The sequence below is a fragment of the Chelmon rostratus genome, chromosome 5, assembly GCF_017976325.1.
Source record: "Chelmon rostratus isolate fCheRos1 chromosome 5, fCheRos1.pri, whole genome shotgun sequence".
Classification (NCBI taxonomy): domain Eukaryota; kingdom Metazoa; phylum Chordata; class Actinopteri; order Chaetodontiformes; family Chaetodontidae; genus Chelmon; species Chelmon rostratus.
The window spans coordinates 15,040,073-15,067,728 of NC_055662.1; the positions used below are offsets into that span (position 1 = coordinate 15,040,073).

Genomic DNA, 27,656 nt, shown 5'->3' on the forward strand with positions numbered 1-27,656 from the left:
ATGAGGACCAGGAAGTAGAAAGTTCTTCAGACTTTTTGTGTCGTCAAAATCAGTACTACACAATTTAATGGTTAACTCGTTTAAAGAGCGGATACACACGGTGTTCAGAGCAGATCAGGTGTGGGAGCGCAGCCTGCGAAGTCCAAGGTAGGATTTAGTTTGACTAATACTGTGGCTGAAGCGCTCGTCTGCAGGAAGGTACAATCCGAAAGCGAGTACGTTGTAGTACATGGTAATAACTCCAGAAAACAGGAAACGTGCACAAAAAAAGTGATTTTTTTTAATGATAAGTCTGTAACGAGCAGAGAAGTAAGATTAATATTCACACTGGAGCATAAATTCAAAAGCAGAAGCAGCCTGATGGATGCAGTGCTGAAGAGGCCTGGTAGTAACCTGTGGACTGTAACTGCACAGCTGTATACAGACAGATGCAGGGAGCACTCTGTAGACCTGGGTCTGGGTCTTCCATTGACCCTGTGGTGTATGTCTGGTCAGTGTAATTTCATCTGGTTTGAAAAGCAGCATTATGCCAGTGATTATACACAGTCAGAGTTGGGTTAGGCAGAGTCAATTAGCTCTGTCCAAAATATCCCAGTATTGATGTTGATACTAAGAACATATCAGTGAATATTATCATTATTATCTTCAGAAACATGTAACATGTATCGGGACTATGTCAGTGCCTCCTGATGCGTTTCGGTCCAGAAGCATAAGCAAGCATAGGATGCATCAGTTAACATTTGGTGGAGAGATTCATGGTGTCCAAAAGGTTGACAATATAGAGCTGAGCCTTAAATATCCACTGTACAGACAATTAAGTCTTTCTGTTGAGATAACAGCAACACCCTGTGGGCCAAACATTTTTGCCCTAGTTGTTTTGATGATCTAGGAGTAGCAAAGTTGTTTTTCCATTTTCTATTAATCCAGTATATGTGTTATTTTCGTACTGTGGTGTGACCCTCACAGGGCAACTGGTGTGACTGTAAGTGAAGTTTATTCTTGTTGTTTGTCACATGGGTGCAGCACCAGCTGAGGAGGCCATGAATCGAGTCCCCCTGCAGCAGCAGCAGACCTGTGGGCCCTGGGAGCTGAAGAAGCGACTGGGCACCGGAGGCTTTGGGAATGTCACAAGATGGCAAAATAAGGTAAACAATCCACACACTTTTAACACACTGTTACATATTGAGTCTGCGGCACAGTTCCTTTTTTATTTGTGGCTGCGACAGAACACAATAGTTTATTGAATCACTGAAAATTCCTCTGAAAAGATGGCATTGGCTAAAAATGTTTGTGCACTTTAAGCATTCAGAATCAACTGATATGTAAAAACGGATAATATAAACAATCAGAAACACATTGAACTGAATGGTTTTAACGTGGTTGCAACCATCGCCGGTTCGATTCCAGATGGTGACCTTTGTTGCATGTTGTACCTCTCTCTTCCGTTTCCTGTCTGCCTCTCACTGTCTGTCCAACAAAGGCAAAAACTCATCATAAACAATAAACACAAATAAGAGACGTGCTCGTTCTGTTTACAAAGACAGGCTGGAACTTTAAACTGCCTCTTTAAACTGTAAACGAAAAGAGTTCTCATCTCACATTAGGAAGCCTTCAGTGTTTCCCTCATTGAGCTCAGTCTGCTAAATCAGAAGAGAGACAAATTTTAGACAACTGCACACCCCACAGACCCTGTGAGTAATGAATGTCCTGCTGCACGTCCTCAGCCAAAGCTGCTCCACAGTTCCCACAATGCGAGCGGCTTTAGGGGATATAATCAGGAAGTGTAATATTGCCATGGAGTCAGTGAGTTATAGACACGCACAGACAAAAGTCACTGGAGTGCTTTGATACTGAAGAAAATGATTTCTTTTATGGAATTCATTCACAACGGAGGAGATAATGATATCCTCAGAAAGTGTAAGTCATGCTGAATCTATAAATATGTGGATCGTGTCTGTGTCAGATGTGACTGAGCTGTGACTCAGAGAAGGAATATGAATTCTGACCCAAATTGCAGCTCACGCCTTACACTCCCCCTCACACTTCAAATCTCACCTCACAGTTTGAAAACCTCAAGTCACTCACTTGTTGTCTGTATTCATATCCAAATATTATTACAAAGCTTTCCATTTCCCATCTGAAACTGATGCTTTTTCTGTCTTCATCGATGTTAATTTTGTCAGGGAAGGAATATTATCATGCTGTACACCTCCAGGCTTTGGTATATTGTTGTGATACAACTCACACTGCCGGGTGGAAAGGTATTGAAGAAAGCACAGAGGGACGCCATGTTCAGAGTTTGGTTCCAGCGAGGGATATGTTCAAGGAAAATGAGAAAATGCTTTACTTAATCACAGCGTTAACTTTGGGGATCTATTTGGAGAGGGAGGTTAAAGTCCTCAGCTGGATGGCTTATGGTTCCAATTTCCAACCAGGATCATAGATTCAAAGAACGGGCATGACGGGGCGTTATGGCAAGAAGCATTGCAATGGACGGGGTCGAAATCAAAAGTTTTCAAAAATTAAAAGAGTGTGATAAGAACCAAGATTTTTTTTTAGGCATTTAGAAGTCAGAGACTATTTTGAGAAAGAGATAAAAATCAGATCTCCGTTGTGAACAAAGAGTGATTCTGACTCTGTGTAACGCAAACAAGAACATCGTAGGTAGAGCGATTTCAGTGTTTTATCAAGAGTTGGTAATGAGCAGAATAATCCCTGCACTGTGTATTAGAGATAAATGGAAAACTGGACTCAAGTTGTAAATATCCAAATGTAGGGTACAATAATCAACCAGCAGCTCAATAATAGCAATAATAATGATGATGATAATAATAATAATAAACTTAACTGTACAGCACCTTTATTACAAGACAGGCAACTCAAACTTCTTTACAACAAATAAATCACATGCGCCAAGTCCTTCATGTGAAAAAGACATAGACTGAACCTCAAAACAGGAATAGACAATTGATGTAAAATAAGATGGAGAATAAAACCAACTCAATAAAAATTTTAAAAATATGATAAAATAAGAATGAAAATAGATTAAAGAGAGTGAGTAACATGAGATGGAAAACAAAACCACTGAATAATAGTAATAACATGAAGTTCAGCATAGAGTACATAGAATGCATAAAATCAGTAAAGTACAGCATTTTAAAAGAAGTGCGTGCAGGGCAAAATGCAAACGTTTCAGGCCTGTATCAGGAAAATCAGAGCTTGTGTGCACGTGTGTGAAATTCAGATTAAAACCAGTCATACATAGAGTGACATAACAGTTCACAAATGAAAATCAGTGTGTTGTACAAAAAAAACAAAACAAAACATTTCCTTTTGATTTTGCACCGTTTTTGTGAATGGCATGACATCAGTCCAACAGAAACTGTCTATTGTAATGATATCACTCCGAGTCACAGGATGAGAGCATTGTAGAGTTGCATCATTGGCAACAGGACGCTCTGAGAATATGAACACGCCCGCTTAGTGGACCTTCCTCTTCCTCTCTTGCTTGATTTGTATTACTCACACTCAATTTCAAGGCAAACTTAGGGCTGCCTTTGAGCCAGGCAGCATCATCATGCCACTGTCGATTCACAAGCGGTGGAGAGTCAGAAAATGTAGGTCAGCACTTGGAAATATTTTCTCTTGCGCATTTTCTCATCTGTAAACACTGAAATGAAGTAAACAGGCAGTGTCTGTCAACTGCTCCATCGGTGGCTGCATTCCTGATGTTTATGATTGTTTTGCCGCATGAAAACTGTTATGTTTTGCAATTTAAAAAGACTCAAAATGTGGTAAACTCAAGGTGGCAGGTTGAAGAACAAAAGAACCAAATATTAAAGCAAGCTTTGATAGCTGAATCCAGACAAACCAAACAGCCAGGCAAAAACCGCAGGGGTGAAATCCCTGAAAACAAAGAAGAAATACAAATGACTAAAAGCAAATCGGTCCAACACAGGCAGGAAATGAATGCAGGACGAGGGAACAAATGCAGATGACCTGGCAAGAAGGAATATCACACTGACTAAATACTCAAGAGAGGGAAGACTAACGAGGGACAGGTGAGACTAATCCACAATCACAAGGACGAAAAAGACACAAAAGGAGGAAGTAAAAAAAAACAAAACACGCCACACGAGGAGAAACTCTTTCAACTTAAACAGGAATTAACTAAACTTAAACCCAAAACCATGACGGAAATTTTGTCTTTGTGAACACATTAGACATGCATTTCAGTTTGCTCTGAAAAAAAACAAATGTGATATAATTCAGTTCTGCTGCTCTTCATAGTCATCAAGGAAGTAACGTTTAAGACTTAATGATGTGTTGTTTAACAGTCGGCGTTTAAGACGCAGTGGGAATGACAGACAGGAAACTACTTGACTACTGATGACTTTACTTCCTCTATAGGAAATTTCCTGTCTTCCTGTATTAATGAGCACACTATGGGCTATAATTAGTCCATTGATCAAGTTATGGGAAGCAGGGTGGGGGCCTTTTCCTTGGTGATGCCATGAGAAACAGGTAGTGAGATGTACTTGTGTTGCTGTGGCTAAATGTACAGGATGTGTTTGTGTCAAACACTCAATGATTGCAGCTTCTCAGTTGTGAATATTTGCTGATTTCCCTTGTTAGCATTAGAGAAAATGTTGTTTCTGCTTTGCCACTTCAAATTTTAAATCATAATTTACAATCTATTCATGCCCACTTGAAGATTTTTGCTGGTAATCAGCTCCTGAATAGCAACATTAATACTTTGTTATGAATGCCTATAGATTATATATCAAACAGTCTGTGTGTGTGTGTGTGTGTGTGTGTGTGTGTGTGTGTTTTCAGGACACAGAGGAACAGATCGCTATAAAGCAGTGCCGTCAGGAGCTGAGCGAGAGAAACAAAGAGCGATGGTGTCTGGAGATCCAGATCATGAAGAGGTCAGAGTCACACCTACATGTATCGACCTACCAAAGAGCCCCAGAGACAAGACCCTTTCGGCCCCATCACCCTTCCTCTGTTGCCCTCAAATACCAGTCATGCACAGGACACACAGCAGACTTGGCAGCCTTGTTATGTTTTTCCCCAGAGCCCCAGATGCCAGACTGACAGTTTGCCTTTGTTAGACGGATCACAGTGAACATGGAAGAGAGAGGGGGACAATTTGCGAAGAAGGTCCCAGTTGTATGTTCATTAACCAGTCACAAGTTTATGTGGGGCTGTGGACCATATAAGCACAACATTGACTAAAATAATAAAGCTATAAACCAGATTCAGTTAGAGACAGGCCATGCCCTCAGGATAAGTTACGACCTGCCTTAAGATCATGCTAACATCATATTAACATTATATCTTGTCAGTGTCTGTTTTCCTCTTACAGAAGCTCACAGACGGAAGTCTTAAGTCCAAAAAGATCAGATTTCCTAACTGTTCTGTTTATACTCTGCTTGGCCACAGCATCTTACCTCAGCTTCTCTGTTTACAGCAGATTCAGGTCTCTTTTTCCACAGTGATGCATCTCACCGTGTGACCCATATTTTCTTTTCACTCGACTGGAGAAATCTGTGATTTCCCCGTTTCTTTTTACCGTCCAAACTCTTTTATGCTTTGCCTTAAGGCTCTTTTTTGGCATGGGAGGTAAGTTTTGGTTTGACATGTTGTGACTCAACTTGGTAACATTCCATGACAAGCTGCGCGCTTATGAGTTTGACACATGACTTTTATGTACCGATCTGTTTTACAAGTTTTCTCAAAATACGAAAACTAAATTTGTATCCTGCAAAAATCACACAAGACATTGAATAATTATACCAGCATGGAAGTTTGGGTTATTTTGGTCTGTTCGTGGTTATTTCTGACGGGGTGATGTGCCGCCTCCTCGTTTTGCTCTGCTTTTGGCGTGTGTTTCATTTCCACACATGTCTGTGTTGCCTATTAGCAGTTTCACTTTGGGTGTCGGGTCGCTGGAGCTGGATGGCAGCTTATGTGTACAGTGTGTGTGTGTGTGTGTGTGTGTGTGTGTGTGTGTGTGTGTGTGTGTGTGTGTGTGTTTTGTCATTTAAGGGTGCAAACATGAGCATAAAACCATTTCTTTCCTTGTCCCAGTTTTAATGAGTGTGTTGTTTTCAGACAGACATGGTCACAACCACAGCCTTCGTGTGCACCCACGCTCAACTCGTGGAAAAACCACAGGGCAGGGGACACATACATGGCAGCTTACCATTATATTATTGCAGCTATTTAATGCAGATGTACACATATACTGAAAAACACATCATTTTCACAATGTTTTTGAGGTGTGAGGTGTTTGTACAACTTGTATTGCATTACTTTTTCGTCAGCTGAATGTTTTAGTCAAAACCAGTGTGTTTTCAAATAAGCTTAAGCAAGGCAGATTAAACATGAGAGAAATATTTTCCACATCAGATCAGTTGTTGTTTCAGCTGCAGCAGAAAGTCCTACACACACTCACACTGATCACATGTTGTACAATGTTATGGTTGCAGTGTAAAACATCTTCCGGAGGATCAGCTTGATTTGTTAGCTTTATATTACACAGGGCCTGAACCTCTGACAGCCATAAGCATATTGTTTCAGTCAGAGTGATGAAACAGTGAAGAATAAGAAACAGAGAAAGTCAAAGAGCAGTTGGGTGATGAGAATGGGTGAACTTTGCTGGAAGATGCAAGACCAAATTCTACATCTCTGATTAATGTGATGCAGATATATGCTGTAGTAATAGTGTTGCTTCATAAGAAAAACAGGTTTTTGCTGTACAAAATCATTGACTTCTCTCTCTCTGAGGTGAACGTCTCACAAGAACCAATGTTGCTTCATTTTAATGGATCACAAACCAAAAACATGAAAGATCTAGATCTAGATCTAGATATATATATATTTTTAGTGATTATCTTGTAATTACTTTGTTTTCAACATCTGTTTGTTCAACAGCTCTGACAAACTGCGCTGTGGCGACCTCATTCATCAATCTCAGATTTCAGCCCTAGGCAGTGGGATTATTGTGGAAATTCATACCTCAGCAATGAAAAAAATACACTGGGATACATTGTTGTCTGATGTCTGCTCATCTTGGCTCACGTAGGTTGGATCATGTCAACGTCGTTGCAGCCAGAGAGGTTCCTGAGGGGATGCAGAAGCAGGTGGCCACCAATGACCTGCCACTGCTGGCAATGGAGTACTGTCAGGGAGGGGATCTGAGAAAGGTAAAAGTCTTCGGTGGGTTTGCAAGAGTGTGTGCACGTATGTGGTTTAGGACTCTGGAAGAACCCATAAACCAGAACAAAGTGATGAATCACAATGAATTAGCAAGCAGCGGGAGTCATGTATGGTGATGATCTGTTTGAACCACTTTTAATGACTCTTTCTTCCTCAGCACCCAGCCTGAGTATGGTTTGGCTCTTTTCCCTATTGGGAATAGATCCTTCAGAAAGGTCTTGTGGAATAAGAAATACAGGCACATCAAAACTAAAACCACAAATGTCACTATTGATTATATCTTGTGTTTCACTGAGTTAAAGGATCTCACATGAACACGAGTGTCTGATTAGTTTGAATCAACTATCAGGCGATTGTTGGCGCTTCTTCTGGGGGGGAAATCCAGAGCAGTTTTTAATCTGAAACTGAGTGTGCAGCCTGAGGCGACGTTGGCACCAGGCAGCCAGTAGAGGAGGAAAATGCCAACCATCAAAAACCACAGTGTCATAAAAATTTCAAAGCATCCCAGATGGTCGAGTTGGGGGTAGAGTGGTTAGTGGCGACAAAAAGCGGAAAACTGCACTGTCTTTTGTCAGGCCAACCACAAGTTTCCAGCAGTAGAGCACTTATATATATTGTTTAAAAGGACAGTTCACCCCAAAATACATTATTTCCCTCTTCCCTGTGGCGCTGCATGTCCATGTAGGTTAGTTTGATGTGACTTGCAGAGTTCTGAAGATGTCGGCAGTACAGATGTCTGCCTTCTCTTGAATACAACGGAACTAGATGACACGCAGTTTGTGTTGCTCAAAGTGCCAAAAAAAATGCATTTAATAAACTCAATAGCTGTGTCTCTTCCCAGAAATCTACTTAAAATGATCCACAGGCCTTGTTGTGAGCAGTTCCATGTAGGAACTATTTTCTTTCTGCCAAACTACACCAACCAACCGTATCACTGCACAGAAGGAAAGAAGGAAGCGTGCGTCTACTCATGGACAAGAGGCTTGTGCTCATGTTAGCATGGGATGTTAACATTAAAGCCGTCCTCCTCGGCTGAGCTCTGAAGTTAGCCAGCAGTCTCGTTCAGCTATAAACTAATTTCCACAAGCTAACAATGTCAGACTAGGGTTAAAGGAATTGATGTGTGCTTCTTTCTGCACAGTGATACGGTTGGTTGCCGTAGTTCGGTAGAAAGAAAATAGTTCCTACGTGAAACTGCTCACAACAAGGTCTGTGGATTATTTTGAATAGCCAGGTCATGATCTCTGAAAAGAGACACAGCTGTTGAGTTTATCAAATGTATTTTTAATGCCGCTTTGAGCAACACAAGCTGAGCGCCATCTAGTTCCCTTATATTCAACAGAAGGCAGACATGTGTACAGCCATTATCTGCAGAGCTCGGCAACTCACACCAGACCCATCTAGATGGATATATAGTGCTACAGCACTTCTTGAGTTTAACATTGCTATTTTGTTTAACATGCTAGAGCAAATTGATACTTGTTTTCTGTTTTTATCTGACCTGCTCATGGCCTCCAGTGTGTATCTGATCCCTTATAAACACAATGTACATTATAGAAAATGGAAAATGGAAAACAGCTGTTTTATAGGGGGACTTAAAGAGCTGAAAGTACTAAAACATGATTAAAGAGGACAGATTAGTGAACTTTTGCTTAGACTGTGTCCACTTCTGTTGCTTTCTTCCCATGGTTAATGGTATTTAAGTCTCAAGTGTCTGTGTTTGTGCTATCTGCAGTTTCTGAACCTCTTGGAAAACTGCTGTGGAATGAGGGAGGGCTCCGTTTTGATTCTGCTGTCCGACATTTGTGAGTTTCACACTCCCCTTCTTTTAAGTCTTGTTGCGCATGTGAGACTGATAGATTGATTGTGTGATTGAGTCAGCTGGAAGTATAATTTGTTTCCTGTAGTATGGAGGAAATGATCACTGTGACTGGTATCATGATGTCATCAATGACCCTAAACCACCAACCTCTTAGTCACCATGGCGACAACACACACTCAGACAGGGGCTTACGTCAACAAGTGGACACTCACGCTCTGTCCTGAAACTAATGCATGAATGCTTACATCAACAATGCATTGTATATCACACCCTGCCTGAACAGGTTTGTGAGGGGACGCATACACACACACACATACACACACACACACACACACATAAAAAGACACACACAAACTGTACACACACTCATACAGAAACTCCTTTTCCTGTTACCCACCAGTGGACATTTCCTGATAATGAGTGATCCCCTTAAAACTTTTTCACAAGCGAGGGTAAAGACGCAGGCATGCACACACACACACACACACACACACACCCACCCAAGCACACACACATCCACACCCAAATACACCCAAACACACACACTCACACACCCAAACACACACACGCACACAGTCAGGTGCTGCAAAGGTTATGAGTTCCACTTCGGTGAGCACTCACACACTAGTCACCCTTTGACGCACAAGTGGCAGTGATTATAATTTCAGTTTGATTGAGATAAAGCTGTTAAAGTCTATGGAATGTTTATACAAGTGTTATCCTCTTATGAGTCTTATTGAAGAGTGCTTTAACACCAGGCAGAGAAGCAACGTTTTACTGTCCTCTCTGGTTTAAGAGCCTGTTTCGCTCTGCTTTGTTGCACCTGTAACCTCACCTGACAGTGATGTCACAGGGTCCTGGAGTACACCTGTACATCACTGCAGCAAGGTGAGAGGATAAATCCCTGGCGGTCAGCAAAAGCAAGATTTTTAGAGGGTTTTAATCAACTTTTTAAAGAACTTAACTTGCTGACCTCTAGTGGTCTGACTCTTCACTTTGCTGCAGTGAAGCACCACTAGTTGTGGTGCAACAGAGCATACTTCCAATCACATCCGTCAGTGACCCAGGGTGTGGTCAGGTGTATAACACACCTGAAACTTCCAGCCAGAGAGGGCGTTGAAACTCTGCTTTCCAGCCAGGTGTTTCAGTCCGTTCTTAGCTGTTGGGGAGTACAACTGCACGTGCAAGAAAAAGTTGTATAAAGCATTTTATGGCTCCAAAGGGAGCTGCTCAAAGTGTGATTAACTGCCTCAAGATGTCACATGAGGAACACGTTTGAAAATGAAAGAAATCTGGGCGTGTGGAGTTAGAAATAAGTGAGTTCACCTGGCCTCTGTAGCCTGCTCGTCATCTCTGCTTGAAGCAATTGGCACTAGGCTGCATTAGCCATAGAATAACACACTCGGATCTCTGACCACTCTGTTGGCTGTCCAGTTGCATTGTGGGTAATGGAGGTTTGGACAAAAAAGAAAAATGAGTGGAATGAAAGATAGAATATCTCTGGTTCTGCTGCATTGATTTTTATACTTTTTTTTAACTTTTTAACTTTGATTTCTTGTTTCTTACCGCCCTTTGTATAAACCGATACTGATATAAGTGCTATCAGCTCTAATATCAACTGATACATCAGCCAGGCCGAGTTGTTGGTCTATCTCTAGTCTCCAAATGCAGCATTAACCTCTTTCATATGTGCATAAGCCGTGAATCATCAGGAAACGATTTGCAATGCATGCAGCTCTAACTGTATGTTCTTTTTTTTCCTCTGGCTGTTTTTTTCTTATTTCTTCTTCTCTGACCGTTCAGCTTCGGCTCTGACCTACCTCCATAAGAAAAGGATCATCCACAGAGATCTGAAACCAGAAAACATTGTGCTGCAGCAGGGAGAGAAGAGAGTGAGTTAAAGACCCTGTGAACCATCTTGTTATGACAAATACACCCAAACCACAACAAAGAGGTCATATTACAGGCTGTCTCTCTGTGGGTTATTTGGAATTACTGCAGAAGACTCGTCTCCCTCTCATCCACATTTTTATCCTCTTCAGTTGAGCACAGCTTTGCTGCACTGAATATTTAATGTGGAAAACTCAGTTCTTTTGCTTACCCTTGCAGTTTCGAGGAACTTGCTCCTACCTTACTCTTTGGGCCTCCCCTTATTTTGTTTATTATGTAACATATCAAACCATCCTCCAGCCTGCAGTAGGACACAGGATAATAAGGAATATGAGGCCAGACATATTAAGGAGGTTATATATTCATGTTTATGAAACACTGTTATGTTTATAGAAATTGAAACAATCAGACTTTATCTGCGCTGCAGTTTATAGTTTTGCATGAACACTGGTTTTTGTCTTGCATACAAGAGAAACAGTAAATCCAACATACAGACTTAGTTTATGGTTTAGGGGGTTATAAAGACAAAAGGGGTTATACACAAGTGGACAGAAACACTTTAAAAGTTGATTTATGCTCATGCATTTGTGAGTCTCTTGGAATTTAAAGGAATAGTTTTGGGAAATATGCTTTTTCACTGTCTGGTGGAAAGACAGTACAGTTAAATACAGTACAGGATTAGATTGGCTTTGCAGGAAAGACTGGTAACAGCTAGCCTGGCTTTATCAGACAGTAATAAAATCTGCCTACCAGTACCACCAACTAATTTACATGTTATATCTTGTTTCATTCATCCCTGCAAAAGTATAAAAGCCAGAAAGCAAATGAGCATACTTCCCAAAATGTCTGTTATACTATTCCTTTAAGTTATCTGTTTGTAATTATCGAATACATTTTTGCTGATAACACTTTTTTCTTTCCTCCTCTCCAAACCTTAGTTGATCCACAAGATTATAGATCTCGGCTATGCTAAAGAGCTGGACCAGAGCAGTCTTTGCACCTCATTTGTGGGAACACTGCAGTACTTAGTGAGTGATGAAAACATAGACAGACACATTTTCCACACTTTCTCTCACTGTATTCTAGACAGTAAGAGTTGAACTTGTTTTTCCAGGCTCCAGAGCTCATTGAGAGACAGAAGTACACGGTCACTGTGGACTACTGGAGCTTCGGGACTTTGGTGTTTGAGTGCATCACAGGATTTCGCCCTTTCTTACCAACCTGGCAACCTGTTCCTTGGTAGTACCACCTTTCAAAAAATTCCTTTACCTGAATGAAGTTGGTGATTTGCTCAAATATCAACAGTCATTATGAAGGAAATTAAGTAGTGGTTTCCAAAACTAGTCTGAGGGTGATGTATGTCCAAACATTTCTCCTTTCTCAAGTCTCGTTCTCTCTTCTTTTTTTGCTTTTGCACCTCTGTGACTCTCGTTTTTGCTAAATAAGCTTGACAATGATGTTTTTGAATGTTAAGCAATGATAAGTTCAATTCCAAGTAAATATTATTGTTACGTGACTGGATTGTAACACGCAAGGAGTATATAAATAAACAGGAGTTGCCAGAGCGAAGAATTACAGGATATGTGGGAACCTACGTCAAGGCCACTTGTTCCTCGTGATTGCGATGATTGACAGATTAAAACTCCAGGGGGGGTCAGGGTTACATTAAGGAAAAGTCTGTGATGTTATTGCAGAAACTCAGGTTCAGGTCCTGGCCTGTAACTTTGTGTTCACAGGTTGGAATTTTCCATGATAGAATTGAGGATAGAATTAGGAAAAAAATGTGTTTACTCACAAAAAGACAAAAATACACAACTCCAAATCCAATTTTTTAGGGCTTTTCTCTCATATAATCCACCGGTATCCTTTTCAGGCACAATAAACTGAGGCTGAAGCAGGATGATGATATTGTCGTCTATGAGGACCTCTCAGGGGAAGTCCGCTTCTCTAAACATCTGCCGCAGCCCAACAACCTCAACAGGTGATTTCATTTGTGACAGACACACACATACAGAAAAAAAAAACTCTTTTAAAACTCTTATTATCTCACTCTAACGTGTTTGCTGGTGTTTGGCAGTCTGTTATTAGAGAAACTGGAGAGGTGGCTGCAGCTGATGTTGAAGTGGTCTCCTCAGGAGAGAGGCAAAGACCCTGACGCTACACCCAGCGACTGCTTCTCCCAGCTGGGGCTTATTCTGCAGCTCAAGGTTAATTGAGGAATACATTCATTTATTCTTTCATGTGTTGCCTTTTGATTTGTGTAGCCCGATGTTGGCAAAACTAATATAGGAGTTCTGTCTTTGAATGCAATGTAAATTAAGACAAAATTTTCAACTTTGTAAGTGTTACACCTGTGATAAAATTTTCATTCTATTTGAAGAGGTTATGCACATATTTACTACTGCTCCCTCTGTTCCCTCAGCTGGTTCATGTCCTAAACATGTTGTCTGCCAAGATCCTGACATACTCCGTGTCGGCCAGTGAGACTGTGGCAGACCTGCAGCTGAGGATAGAGAAAGACACCAGCATCCCTGCAGCCAATCAGGAGCTGCTGCTGGAGGCGGGGTTAGCCTTGGAGCCTCATGGACTGGCCACACAGTGCGCCATAGATTACACAGTAATATCTATCATGAGCTCTGTACACACAATCCCTTCACAGAATAGTCAACAGCACAACGTTAACGGTGGAGTCATATTATCATTTTTTATCTGCGTCTGCAGGAGATAGATGGGAGACGGACCGACTTGCCTTTGGTCTTCCTGTTTGATCGCTCCTCTTGCAGTTATAAACCTCAGTTTGCTCCTCGCACCCTTCCGGAAAATATCCGCTTCGTCCGTGAGTAGACAGCTATGAGCAAACTATGTCAAAAAACGTCCTCACCTGCAAAGTTGTACTGTGTTTAAGCTGCTTCTCTTGCTTCCTCTCTCTGTTGATTTCAGTTCAGTCTGTTTTACTACTCAAGCAATTATTGCTTTTCATGCATCAGTTATTATATATACTTCACTCAGGGTTCCAAAAGCATGGGTCCAGTGAAAGCTTTGCTTTGGTGGTTTGTTAAATAAAGAAGATACAGTCTCTAGCAAACAGAAAGATAATCTCCACAAATAAGTACAGACTTTACCATATTTACACCGCAGACACTGTTAATATACAGAGAAAACAAATCTTATACACCTCCAGCGCTGATGGTAAAAATCTTTCAAGTACAACTAAAGCTGTAGCTGAAAATATTAAATATATTTAGGCTTATATGGACCACAGACTTTATTTTCTGCCTCAATCAAAACTCTGTGGCAGTATGACAACTGGAATAGATAAAATGAGATGAAAACAACAAGATAATAAACATCCTTTGGTTTTGTCTGACTCTCTCTCTCTTGTTCTTTGTCATAGAGGCCGACCCTAAGCACCTCCTGCCTTACAGCCCCCTGAGGAGGACTTGTGGCCAGGCGTGGCACACCATCCGCTCCTTGAAGGAGGACTGGCAAAGACTGCAGCAGGGGCAGAAAGCTGCCATGTAGGACACACACAAAATACGCACACAAACATCCACACACAACATACGCACACTTGCATAACGGTATTTCTTCTCCTCCTTCTTTCAGCATGAGCCTGCTGAGACACAACTCCTCACTGTCCAAACAGAAGAATGAGATGGTGTCCATGCACCAGAGACTCGTGGCCAAGCTGGACTTCTTCACCACCAGCCTTCACATAGACATGGACAAATACCAGGAGCAGACAGCCACCGGGATCGGTACTATGTTACACAAACATGTTGGTAGATAGCACAAAGTTTACACTACAACTGCCTGAACTGCGTTTAATTTATCATTTGCTCGTAATTATTTCTAACTTAATTTGGTCGCCCTATTTACCACAGGTGGAAAGTGCACTTCAGTGTCTGAACAATTTAGTTTGGCACTGACTAATGTTAGTCTTTTTACATTTTCTAGCGTCAGAGAAACTCCTGGGCGTGTGGAGGGAGATGGAGCAGACTGCTGCCAGCTGTGGTCAGGTAGAGCTCAGTGTGTATCTGTGCGTGTGTGTGCGTGTGTCTAAGTAGCACTCAAATGTGCTTTAAAAAGACTAAACCCATGTCTGGGTGTCTAGGCTAAGGTGAGTGAACTGGAGGAGGAGATGATGCATCTGCAGCCAGACATAGTGGATGTGCAGAGGCAGCCATGGAGGAGTGGAGAGAATCTGGACACACTGTAAGTCTGAACCAGACTTCACTGTAAAAACAACAAAAAGAAACAGCTGCTTTATGATCTTAGACCCTCTTCCCCTCTTTGTTCCTCAGTGAAGGAAAGGCCATGGAGCTGTTCCGCAAACTCAGAGAGAAACCCAGAGGTTTGGCCTTCATGCATCTGTTCATTTCTTACCTAACACTTGTTTCACATGAAAATAAACCTCCTTTTCACGTTCCCCTGGCTTTCCGTTTCCTTCCCCCTGCTCAGACCAGAGGTGTCCAGGGGACAGTCAGGAGGTGGTGCGCCTGGTACTTCAGGCTGTGCAGTTCTACGAGAAGAAGCTCAGAGACTTCTACACACACCTCAGGTACTCATACATAAAACTCTGCTTTTTTTAATAAACTCTGAAAACAAGTCCCAGATCGAGGTTGAACAGGGCTTGTTCCCCAGTCCTCCAAAGGCCAAGTACACCTTTTGAAGAATAACCAATGCATTATGTCATTGTTTTTGTTCTGAGCAGCAAGTTTGGCACTAGTGACTTAATTAATGGTTGATACATGATTTATTATCTTTGTACAGATATATAATACTACAATGCACAAATAAGAACTTTGCTAAGTTATATGCCCATATTTAAGTGAAGGATACCAAAGTGACACTCAACCAATGCTTGGCCAAAGAGCATTCAGTTAAGGCTCTGCCCACTCACACAGCTGTGACTAAAGTCACTAAAAGGATCATAATGGTGAGACAGGCCTTTTTCACAACACACATTTGGACACGCCAAGCAGCAAAAACACAGGAGTAAATAATAACAATAACAGCAATAATTGCAGTAATGTTATAATAATACTTGCTGTATATGCTTGTGTACTGTTGAGGCTCACTGGGACACTCAAATGGAAAGAACAATTGTTAATGTTATTAGCTACGCCTGTGTGTTTCCGGCTGTGGTAAGTAAAAATATCTGCCTTGAAAAATGTCCCCAGGAACAGAGACACAAACGGGAGAAGTGAAGTATTTTCCATTCTGAGAAGAGGTCCACTCAGGCAGAATAACTGAAAACACGGTGCTGGTGACTTATTCACTTTTACAGCTGTAATGTGATGTGATGGCTAAGTGTGAAGTGACGGATTTTCAGCATTTAATTAAGGTCATACCGTTATTCATGACAAAGTGTAAAAAGTCACAACCTCTTATTAATGTCGGATTTCTTTTTAAAATAAGCGATCCAGTCTGTGGTTACTAATGTTTCTAAGTCTTTAATTAATGCCACAGGGTCAATTCTTTCTATGTGTTATGCAGTAAGACAGCAGTGTGCCGCCAGCGTGTGATGGAGCTGCTGCCAAAGGTAGAGGGCGTGGTCCAGAGGATGGCTGAGAGCGAGCAAGTCCTGATGAGTCTGCAGGAGAAACGACAGAGGGAGCTGTGGAACCTGCTCAAAGTCGCCTGTGTGAGGATCCGCGAACTACTCACAGAGTTTCAGTGGAACAATCTGACTTCACTGATGCTTGTTAATGGCATTTGATTGCAATGATGATATAAGAAGCCACAAATAATAATCACACAACCCCGATTCCAAGAACGTTGGGACAGAGAATGGGATGACTTGCTAATCCTTTTTGACATAAACTCAAATGAAAACAGTCTAAAGATAAAATATTTAGTGTTTTACCTCATCAACTTCATTGATTTTTGTAAATATCTGCTTATTCTGAATTTGATGGTGACAACACGTTTTAAACAAGTCAGGACAGGAGCAACAAAGGACTGGGAAAGTTGTGCAATGCTACAAAAACACCTGTTTGGATCATTCCACAGGTAAACAGGTTGATTGGTAACAAGTATCATGATTGGGTATGAAAGGAGCATCCTGGAAAGGCTCAGTTGTTCACAAGCATGGATGGAGCGAGGTTCACCACTTTGTGAATACATGATTGTATAAAGGATGTTACTACATGGGCTCAGGAACACTTCATAAAACTGTTATCAGTAATCACAGTTTGTTTGCAAATGATTGCATTCTGTTCTTATTTACTTTATTTATTTTACGCAGAGTCCCAACTTTTTTAGACTCGCAGTTGTAGAATAGCAGCGGGTAGTTTGGTTAAATTCACCTCATTCACAAGCACCACGTACAGTATGTTTCTATCGGCTCCAACACTCATCAATGATTCATTGTGAATGTCGGCTCTACCTGTAAAAATAGTCTTAATGTCAAAAACACCAAAAGAAGCCCAGATCATAATAAACTGTGTCATATCTTCCACAATAAGCAGGTGCTGTGTACTGTATTAACTAACAAATAACAAAGTGCATCGTCTTGTCTTGTATAGAGTAAGGTTCGCAGCCCAGTGAGTGGGAGTCCTGAAGGATTACAAACCCCCTCCTCAGTACCGCCTCTACTGACCCCCAGACACAGCTTACAACAGTTGTGAGTGCACTTATACACACACACACACACGCACACACACTGGGGTTCAAAGGAAGTGATCCATTCAGGGTCTAAGACATCTTTTGTAAATATTGTTAAGGACTACAGAAAATAAACTCGACTTTTCACTTCACTCACCCACACAAATATTGGCAAAGTTGTACACAAAGACACTTATGTCAAAGTTATGAGAGGTTTTTTGTTTAGGTGAACTCATGATCTCACCAAACTCACCACTTCAGTTTTCCTTCGAAACACTCGACAGACATCGTCACCAGAAGGCACACATACGCCCCGTGAATGAACACAGATAACCCATCATCAAAGTTATGAGTAACATCTGCATGAATCACTTTGGGTGTGTCCGCAGTGACGAGTCTCTCGTGGAGGAGAGCAGGACATTTGAGAGTCGACTCCAGAGTTTGCTGCATGACACCATCCAGGAGTCGGAGAACAGTATGGAGGTACGTACACGCTCACATTCGTCTTGTTCTGATGCCGAGCAGCTGCCTGCTGTGGTTTATCGCTTCTCCCTGAATTATTTGTGGTGACTATTAAAAAAATAACACACGCCCTCTGTTGTTGTCCCAGATGTTGAGCGAGTGGACGTGGCTGCGTGGAGGCCAGAATTTCTCCAGTGACCTCTCCTGAATTGGGTTTCATTCTTTACATGTGGTAATATACTGCCTCTGTGTGGATGGGATGTCAAACTACATGAGATTTGTTTAACAATGTGAATGGAGTAGTAGCTGCTGGCACATACTTGCTGAATGAGATTAAGGAGTAGGTAAATCTACCCACTCCTGTGTGAGATTGTAAAAAAGGATAATTAATGCCAACCTGCACTGAAGCAAGTCTATCTCAGATTAGGATTAGCAGGAATTTATTAAAGTGGGATCTTGTTTATTTGCCCATTTGCAATTTTAACAGAACATTGAATATGTTTTGGGGTGTAGATATGCACATATCAAGCGTTCCACTGGTATTTTAGAATTTATCAGATAATCGTAGCAAACAAACCATTGAGACAATCCCGGTGAGAACACACACACACATACATTCCAACAGTGTTACAGTCTCTCCTCAACAGCGACCTTAAAACAGCTGAGAAAATTTTATCCTCAAATTAGACGTGACAGAAGTCATGAATGTAAATAATGTTTCACTGTAACTGACAGACACAAACATTTCTCTTTTGTTTTCAGACTGCAGCTTTAGTTAACATCTGTTTCACTCTGTTTCGGAAACTATAGATGATATTTTAGTACAGGGTTTTAGTTATATTCTAAAGCAATCTCTGCATTGAAATGTGTGTTATGGGCCTGAATGTAAATGTCAATCTGTTTTTATGTGATTCTCACTGGACCATTATGTCTTATTGCAAGTTTTATCTTAGTAAGACAATCATTGAGCAACATAGGTGACATTTGATCATACAAAGTGATGGCACATGTTGCATATTGTTAAGTGTCTATTTGTGTACATACTCTATGCTGTTAAGATTGTATTGATGTCTGAGCAACAGAAGGTTTTTCAAAACAAAACTGAATTTTGTACCTTGAATACAGTATTTTACTGTACTGTGAGTGATGTTTTCTTTTAGAATGAGGCCACAGGTTCTCCTCTTCCTTCACCTGTTTAATGTCGACCAAAAAAAACCCAACTCATCCATCAGGATCGTGGTGTTTAACATACTTTATTCCATCAGTTCAATAAAATCAATTTGAGGTCCTAACTGTTGACTAACTCTCCTATACAAAGCACAGCACGGGTAAACTGAAGTGTGGTAAAGGTTGAACAGGTACAGGACACAAAATGAGACAAAGAGGTGACACAGAGGTCCAAATTGCCATTGGCCTTTTTTTACCAAACAGGACCTGAAATGTAGACATTTAGGCAACTGAAGGTCCACAGTTTATAACTGTGTTATTGAGGTCAAATGGTGGAATCAACGTGAGTCCACTCGGTCTGAGAAGGATCAGCCACTCTTTCTCTCCAGCTATTATTGCATCTGTTTTCAGTCCTCTAGCCTCTAAAGCATGCAACAAAACCACAATATACCAAAACAAGCACTCTCTAATGATCTTATGAGTGTCTAAAACCCAGAGTACATCTGAACAAAAATGAGCTGACCACACAGTCAAAATAGGAAGGTGCCTCACAGAATACAGATATGACACAAATACTTAATTCAAAGTGCACTTTTTGTCTGGTCAAACTTTTCATACGTAGCACATTATTTGGAGAACAGGAGTGCAGCATGAATTTCGTGCTTGACAGGTCTGTTCTTTCGTTGTATTCTCATAATATATGCTCAAAAATTGGTTGTGGGACCTGTAAATAATGTAAAATTTAAATTAACCAACACAAAATAATGCTTGATTCCTTTAAAATTACAGTACTGGAGGTCCTTGAGGCTGCTTGGGGTTTCAGGGTTAAGGCCAAAGACTGTGCATATGTGTGTGTAGGACTCAGAGGGAAGATGTGTTTACGTGTCGCTGAGTGGACCTTTGTGGTGTTTCCACATTTGGGCTCTTTATTCTTCTCCTGTATCGCCTTCCTCTCTTCTTCTCAGTCCTCCCATCGAATCTTTACGCCTCCAGCTCAAAACCCATTCCCACTTTGTGTCCACCACCGTTCACGTTCTTCCCGTCAATCAGACCTGAGAGGGTGAGCTTCACTCCTACAGGGAAAAGAGTCACACTATGGATCCGTGCATGTGCTCTTTGGATTGATGTTACAGAAAACAGTATCCAACAAAAAGCAATCAGCTAACCTGGCCTGAGGGTTTGTGTGTACCCAACTCCAACGAGGCAGGCGTTGTCGACTTTCGTCTGTGAGGAGAAACATCATTGAGATAACCATTGACACAGCATAAGGAGAACAGATAGATGAGAACTGGGATGCAGTTACATAATTTATATCATATATATGGATACATCAGGTCAACAGCTGCAGAGGAGTTAGATCACAGTTTAGAAAGAAAGTCAAGTAGTTATGCAGAGGGTGTGTGGGTTTAGGAAGTCTAGCAGTGTGGCTATAGCGATGGCAATGATGGCCTGTCAGTGGGCCATCAGCAGGTTGACATTTCTGGGTGTTAGTGGTGTAATTTGACAAATTAGATGCATTATCATCATATTTAGTACTCACATCAGGTTCCCTCTGAGGACAAATTATAATAATTTCTGTTTACCAACATATTCAGGTCAAGATTTCCCTTTGTCAACTTTAGTTTCTGACCAAATACCTGTACAGCTGATGCCACTGCCAGCTATATTTTGTGTTTAGTGCTTGTTAGCATTAGCATTGTGCACATTTAGCACAAAGCACAACTAAGTACAGTCTCAAAGAGATGCTCGGAGGCTGTAGACTCTTATTCTTTTTTATTTTACCCTGTTTTCCTGTCAAACTGGAATGTGTAATTCCTTATGCACTGTAGTCACTGTCACTGCTAAATTTTTATCATGTTACATGTATCATGTTAGATGTGTCCGGATATTTTAAAGTCAGCTCTTACAGCCAGAGAGGCATCCTTATCCAACTGGTATTTGGCTCCAATTCCAAAGCGTGTGTTGTTGCTGCCAGCTGTCCAGGCCAGGTGAACCGCTGTCTCCAAGTTGCAGTTCACCTTTTGGTAAATGGAGCCACCGAACTCTGTGCCGTCATTACTGAAATACAGTAGCAAAATACAGATACAAAAAGGTGGAGATAAAGCAGTAGGGGATATTCGTCTGAACTTGATGATTTATTTCCATTTCCTGCCTCTCTTTACTGTGATGCAGTGACTCACACGCTGGTGTGAAGCTGGAAGTCACCGGCCTTGTATCCAAGGGCGAAGTTGTTCTGGGTGAGCTTAGATTTGGCAGTGTCAAAGGCCAGCTGGTAGCCGGCCAGCCAGCCCTCGTAGCCCAGCACAGCAGCTGCGTGGACTGTGGGACCAGCCATGTCGAAGTCCAGGTCGCAGCCCACATTGACAAAGTCACGCTTGTAGCCTGTCTTCAGCTTGGCACTCTTCTTGCTACAGAAGGAATAAAGAAAAGAGGAACAGCCAATTAGCTATTTACAGGGCTGTATTGATTGATTTGTTGAGAACAGTGGAAGCTACTTTGTGCAAATATAAATGCTCTTACCCAGTGTTGGGCACGAACGATGTGTCCAGGCTGAGCTTCAGGCCCTTTGCCAGCTACAGATAGCCACAGAGAGGAGACACATGCGATAAGCTCATATAATCTTTTTTTTTTTTTTACATTTCTGAACAGGCTAGTGCTTAAAATGATGAAAATCTCATTTGTTTCACTCCACCTGGTCCTCCATGGTGATTTCTGTGGTCAGAGTATTGTCTGTGTTCCATTTCTGGTTGAAGCTGAGGCCCAGCTCTTTCACTTTGTACTTGGTCTCCAGGTGGCCTCCTGACTTCCCTGTGTCAGTGTTGTTGGAGCCGGAGGTGGCAAATTCCTGCAGGACAAAGAGGGATGGAGTGATGAGGGGGGAGATGGAGATGGAAAATGAGGTGGGCAGGGAAGCAGAAAGGCGCATTAGAGCAGAACTACATTAATTAGCATACAGGGAGGAAAAAATAAGAAAAAACAAAACAAGGGAAATAAGCATTGCTTCTGCTTTTCCTCTGCCACACAATCCCTCTCAGGTTTGCATGGCTGGTTATTTAAAGGAACTACACCTTTAAAATGGAGAAATGACTGGGGAAGGAAAACTGAAAATACAAGCAGGACTGTGAGGGAGAGGTTGGATGTGAGTGTGCCTGCCGGTCAGTGCTGTTACGGCTGCAGCAGCTGGGCTAATGGTGTCACTTAGATGAGCTGCCGCTGCAAGGAACACCTGGCAGAAAGCCTGCACACATCGTCTGCACACAAACACATAGCTGGTATCACTGGCTTACCCTGCAGTGCACCTGTGTTTAATCATCACATACACACGCTCTCTCTTACCATCTGACAGGAACATCCAAAGAAGAAGGCAGAAAAAGAGAGAAAAGAGAGAAAGTTAGGGAGAACCACACAGTCTGCATTTATCCGCTCACTGGAAAATGAAAAGCAGAGCGATAGGAAGTGGAAACCTGGGAGTTAAGACACAGAGGGAATACGTTTACATTTTTTTTTTCAACGAGGTTTGTGTTTTGTGGCATGTGGGAAACTCTGCAATGCGAGTGCTCATTATGGTGTTACCATGGCAAACGGTTTATAGCAACACAGACACACAGGATGTCTGGAGCAAAGTAAACACCCCGCAGCACTTTTCCCCCATCATGATACGACATGTTGCTTGAGGGAAAAGTGTAAGGTGTACACTTGTCGTGTCAGTCTGCTGACTCTGTAGGTTAGACAGAGTGCATGTCAGGCTGCAAACACACCATGACAGGAAGTGATGTGATGCCAGGAGTCAGCGATTTGATCTGCAACAAATTCATCAAGCTTACAGAGACAACAACGGTACTTACAACACCACTCTGGGACTTGGTCTTAACGTCCAGCTTCAGAACTCCGTAGCCTGGGGAGAAAGGACCGTAGGGAAATTGAAAAGAACAGATAGGGTGGAAAAATAACTTGCATCCTCGCACTGCACAGCATGGCTCTAAAACAGCTGCAGCAAAAGTAAACAGCCTGAATGTGAAGTGTGCTGCTTCAGCACAGCTTTGTCGAAAACAAAATAACACATAGAAATGGTGTATTGCACTTATAAGTTAAAGAGAATCTGTTGAGTTACCATAGCCCTTGCTGAAGATGTCTTTGGCAGATTTCCCCAAGTCTGAGTATGCAGGAGGGACAGCCATTGTGCCTGAGGAAACAGACATACAAATGAACAATTTCTTTAAAACAATAAAGCACACAGACAAATACACACTTCGGTGTAACAATCGAGATGCATAACTAAAGGAATGCGCCAGCAATTGCGTAATGCACTTCCATAAAGTTTGAGGACTCACATGAGACAAATTAAAAAACAAAAAAAAAACAAAGGTCAAATCGATGCAGCAGAGGTCAAAATATCCAGATTTTTAATCCCTAGCATCGCTCGTGCTCACAAAATGCTGGATCCTACATTTCCCACAATGCAACTCAAGTGCCTCTCATTCCCTACCTATTAAACGCCCACGTCTTTTATTCTCCTCCTGTTTGGTGGAAATTTGGTGGAATGACCCTTTAAAAATGCAGAACCAGTGCTACAAATAAATATAAGCTGAACAGCTCTTGCAGACACATGGAGCTCTGCACCTTTGTGGAAGCTGAGCAATGCGACTCAGAGAGCACTTCGGAGGGCTTGAACATATGTAAAGTACTACATTCACACACAAAGCAGTGCAGACAGTGTTTTCGAAAAAAATCTTTCCTTGCAAACAAACAGAATACACCACTATACATGTTTGTCTTCGTTGGGAGACCCTCGCCATCTGGAGGGGGCCTGTCTGAGTGCTGGTGATATCCAGATGCTCTCCTCCCCCTCCATCTCCCATGTGAAACCTATTGACCGTCTGGCAGCAGTCCATTAGCAAGCAGCAGAGGTTGTTAAACTAATAGGACTGATTCTCTAGGAGGAATGAACTAGAAATGTACAGGAGCAAATATTTTAAAGCCATCCAGCGGAGAAATTTTGCTGCAAGACTGTATTTATACATTAATAACACCCCCATTACGCTGTGCTTGTGAAGGAAAAGATATATAATATGTATGCTGTGTAAAGAAATACTGTGCAAGCCAATGCAGCAGAGCTAACCTAAGCAGAAGCAGGTTTGGTTAGTCAGCATCCACCACTCCTGCACACCACTGCACTGCACCGGGATCAGGCAGTCATCAGGGTCCCCTGGGAGTGTGTGCATGCTGTGTGTATGTGTGTGTGTGTGTGTGTGTGTGTGTGTGTGTGTGTGTGTGTGTGTGAAGAAGACATTTTTCACAAGGTGACTTTGTAGGAGCATTTGAAATACCCTGCGTTCACTTATAACCTGAAGCTGGTTTAATGTTTTACTACTGACTCTTCCTTTCTTTGCCTTTGTCCTGCTGCTCTGAGCACTATTAATCTCACCAGTCACATCTTCTCTGCAGGGAATGGAGACTTTGCTTTGGCTAATGAAACCTCACTTAGCTAATGAATCAATGATTGGGCCAGTGCAGAAAATCTAAATGGTGTCACTGCAATCAACACCCAGCAGAACTGACGGGAGAAATGATCACTTCACAGATATCCTAGTCTGGCTTTACAAGATTAATGTCACTGCAGCCAACGCTCAATCCAGGGACCCTGATGAAGCGTCATCTGTATCTCTCTACATGTGCCCCCACTCACCATGTCTCTTGGGTGTGTGGTGATGACATGTCACACAGTGGTCTTTGTTCTCTGCCTGCTTGCCTTTTCCTGTCTTGTCCTGCTGCACCACACTCTCCACTCCTTTCTCTTCCATGTCTCTTCAGGGGAGGAAAGCATAAGGGGGGGACAATAGAAAACTTTGGCAAGCTGTCCACTGTTTGACACCAACAGTGCAGCTTCTGTGAATATTAGCATGTTCCTTTAGCATGCAGTCAGAGCTCAGAGGTCTCCTTTGTATGCAGAGAACTGGCCAACTATTGCATCACATTGTACAGTATGTACACAGGCCAACAGTTGATGAACACATGTACTTTGTGCACAGCATCTGAACATGATAAGGTCTGTGTAGGACCCTTGTATGGCATATTTATCAGACAAAGATTACTGATTAGCTGCATGAAGGTCACAAAATGACGATGCCCCTTCTACAAGAGCACAGAAAACACAGCACATCATACAGGTAAGCGTCTGTCCACAAGTATTACATCAACAGCACATCAAAGCAGCTGTGATGCAACTTGATGTCACAGTGTCATTCACCTCCATGTGACACCTATAGGAAAGATGAGCAAAGTCCTGTATGCACAGTAATATCTCTTGCTTCAAGCCCCTAAACATTTTGGATTCAAATCACAAGTATGTCTTTATAACATCAAATATTCATCACTACATAAGCAACAGGGCTGAAGTTCGGAAACATCCTTGGCCACGTGGATGTAGCAGACACAAATACTGCATTAACATATCGTCACCTTTTAAGTTAATATGCAAACTTGTTGAATGGTCACTTATTTACACATCGAGCAGTTACAGAGCCACATTATCAGTCATTTGGAGTCGTGTTTCTGGCCATCTAGCAAGTCTCTTTTAGCTCTGTTTTGTTCTCTACCACACCTGAGGGAAATATCTGGTTCTTCACCTGCTAACTGCTCCACTGTGTTCACCAGCTAACTGTTCCGCTGAAAATAGCTGCCTGATTCAGCCAAAACCACTATGAGCACAGTGGGAATGAACAAAAACAGTAAAATTGTGGGCCGGCCAGCTAAACAATAAGCTGAAACTCACTATAAAGCTACCTAAAGCCGAGGGGAGCTGCTGATTCAGACAATAATTCTCTGCAAGTTATTAGAATTAAAATATAAATTACTAAACTTATCTGCTTCATCAGGACTGAGTTGATGCAGTTTGATAGTAACTGAATGAGAGCACTGAAAAATACAAGCAAGCAATCCCACCACTGTTGTCAAGACTTCAAATTGCTAAAGTCTGATTGGTGCATGGAGGTATGTGACATCACCGTTCTCCAACTAAGCCCCACCCACTTCAAACCGGTGAGAAAAACAAAACCGCAAATGCAGAAATCCCTCAAGTGAAAGGACCAAATCTGATCACACTCTAGTTAAAAAGCCTGTGGTCTTGTAGGACCCCATCACTCACAAGAACCTGACTGAGGACAAGCATTTTCAGAGTCTATAAGATCTCCCTCATTCACACACACAGACACCTGATCCTAAAGAGTCATGTCCACCTCTGCGGTCTCAGTGCATACTTATTCCCAAAAGCAGCCGTGTGCCAGCTGACCTGCATTTTACTGACCAAGTCCAATTTCTGAACTCCTCTTTGTCATTTCACCCAACAGACACTCCTTCTCGACTCCGTACCCCCACACCTCCTCCACCACACAGTCCATTTTTGACCCCGTTGCCTCCTAGCATTCATCTGTCAGTCTCAACGCTCGCCTCTAAATATAGCTCAGGTAAACCTAACACTGCAACACATGTGACCAGGGTTTCGACATGTGTCCTCCTCCAGGATCAGCCTCTATAAAAACCCCTGTAAATATAGATTTATTTGTCTGTATTGTACCTCCACACTGTATTTATACACAAACACACTCAGGCCACTGATACGTACATGAGCCGCAACCACATGACAACCTTGACTGTACTCAAAGGTCAAAATGACACCCATAAACAACAGAGGAATGTGAAAGGAAAACGGCATCCACACGATCAACAAGATGGTGGTTATGGTTGTCAACAATCAAACAATTTTTAAAACATGGCACCCTTAAAACAGCACAAAACCTGTATTTTTCCAATGACCTATTTTGTCACATCAGTCTAACACGGATAACACTGTTTTATGTGCGTGCAGTAATTTAGTCTAAATGCATTCTGGATTGTGTAAAAAAAAAACAGTCATGTAGAACATACATTCAATTTGTGACATATTTTCAACTCATTTATTATAGACTTGCTCCTAAAGATCGGGTACAGCTGTGACTGCGTTATATATACACAGCAAAATCTGTGTGCCATTTTCTGGTTGCAGGCTGACCTGCCCTCTCACAGAGCACTACTATGTTACATAAACTGAAAGAAATAAACAGAAGGCTGCTCTTGATTCTGCAACTACATGCAGTATAATTATCATTATTAAGAAATCTACAAAAAATTATTCATTAATCAGTTCCTCCATCTATGAAATACAAAAACAAACTGATGCATCAATTTGTGTGGATATAAAATGGAGAAAAGCCACCAACTTTTTGCATTAGTAAAGGTGATGGTGGTGCATTGGATGCTTCTGTTTCATAAATGTCTAATCAATCATGAAAAGTGGTCTGTCTTACTATTTAAACGGATAATAATCTTAGCAATCATTTTGACATGTTTTTAAATAATTGAATTACAGCGAGACTTCTGCAGTTTAATGATGCTAGAGTCCCTGCTAAAGAACAGATACTGAACAAGAAAACTGTAACACAGT

The 27,656-nt window shown here is 41.7% G+C and overlaps 2 protein-coding genes across 5 annotated transcripts in view; one reads left to right on the forward strand and one right to left on the reverse strand.

Annotated features, from left to right (window-relative positions):
- ikbkb (inhibitor of nuclear factor kappa B kinase subunit beta) lies at nucleotides 1-19,296 on the forward strand. Its single transcript, XM_041936232.1, has 22 exons — nucleotides 1-147; nucleotides 1,024-1,145; nucleotides 4,837-4,931; nucleotides 7,094-7,214; nucleotides 8,963-9,032; nucleotides 10,853-10,941; nucleotides 11,878-11,967; nucleotides 12,054-12,178; nucleotides 12,813-12,920; nucleotides 13,017-13,146; nucleotides 13,362-13,556; nucleotides 13,661-13,775; nucleotides 14,334-14,457; nucleotides 14,546-14,697; nucleotides 14,897-14,958; nucleotides 15,054-15,154; nucleotides 15,244-15,293; nucleotides 15,401-15,500; nucleotides 16,439-16,586; nucleotides 17,470-17,567; nucleotides 17,938-18,031; nucleotides 18,159-19,296. Exons 2-22 carry the CDS (start codon nucleotides 1,041-1,043, stop codon nucleotides 18,216-18,218), a joined length of 2,232 nt encoding a protein of 743 aa, XP_041792166.1. The 5' UTR covers nucleotides 1-147; nucleotides 1,024-1,040; the 3' UTR covers nucleotides 18,219-19,296.
- The window catches only part of vdac3 (voltage-dependent anion channel 3), a 9,655-nt gene continuing 1,246 nt past the window's right edge, over nucleotides 19,248-27,656 (reverse strand). Inside the window, exons 2-11 of one of the 4 annotated variants that reach the window (XM_041936233.1) lie at nucleotides 24,864-24,982; nucleotides 23,289-23,360; nucleotides 23,023-23,072; nucleotides 22,514-22,516; nucleotides 21,870-22,022; nucleotides 21,698-21,750; nucleotides 21,358-21,585; nucleotides 21,085-21,235; nucleotides 20,344-20,401; nucleotides 19,248-20,250 (exon numbers count right to left, since the gene is read on the reverse strand). In XM_041936233.1, the coding sequence (XP_041792167.1) occupies nucleotides 20,159-20,250; nucleotides 20,344-20,401; nucleotides 21,085-21,235; nucleotides 21,358-21,585; nucleotides 21,698-21,750; nucleotides 21,870-22,022; nucleotides 22,514-22,516; nucleotides 23,023-23,072; nucleotides 23,289-23,360; nucleotides 24,864-24,978 (975 nt within the window). In that variant the 5' untranslated portion in view covers nucleotides 24,979-24,982 and the 3' untranslated portion in view covers nucleotides 19,248-20,158. The remainder of the gene's footprint in view (nucleotides 20,251-20,343; nucleotides 20,402-21,084; nucleotides 21,236-21,357; nucleotides 21,586-21,697; nucleotides 21,751-21,869; nucleotides 22,023-22,513; nucleotides 22,517-23,022; nucleotides 23,073-23,288; nucleotides 23,361-24,863; nucleotides 24,983-27,656) is intronic. The other 3 variants (XM_041936235.1, XM_041936234.1, XM_041936236.1) reach the window with 3 other exon arrangements.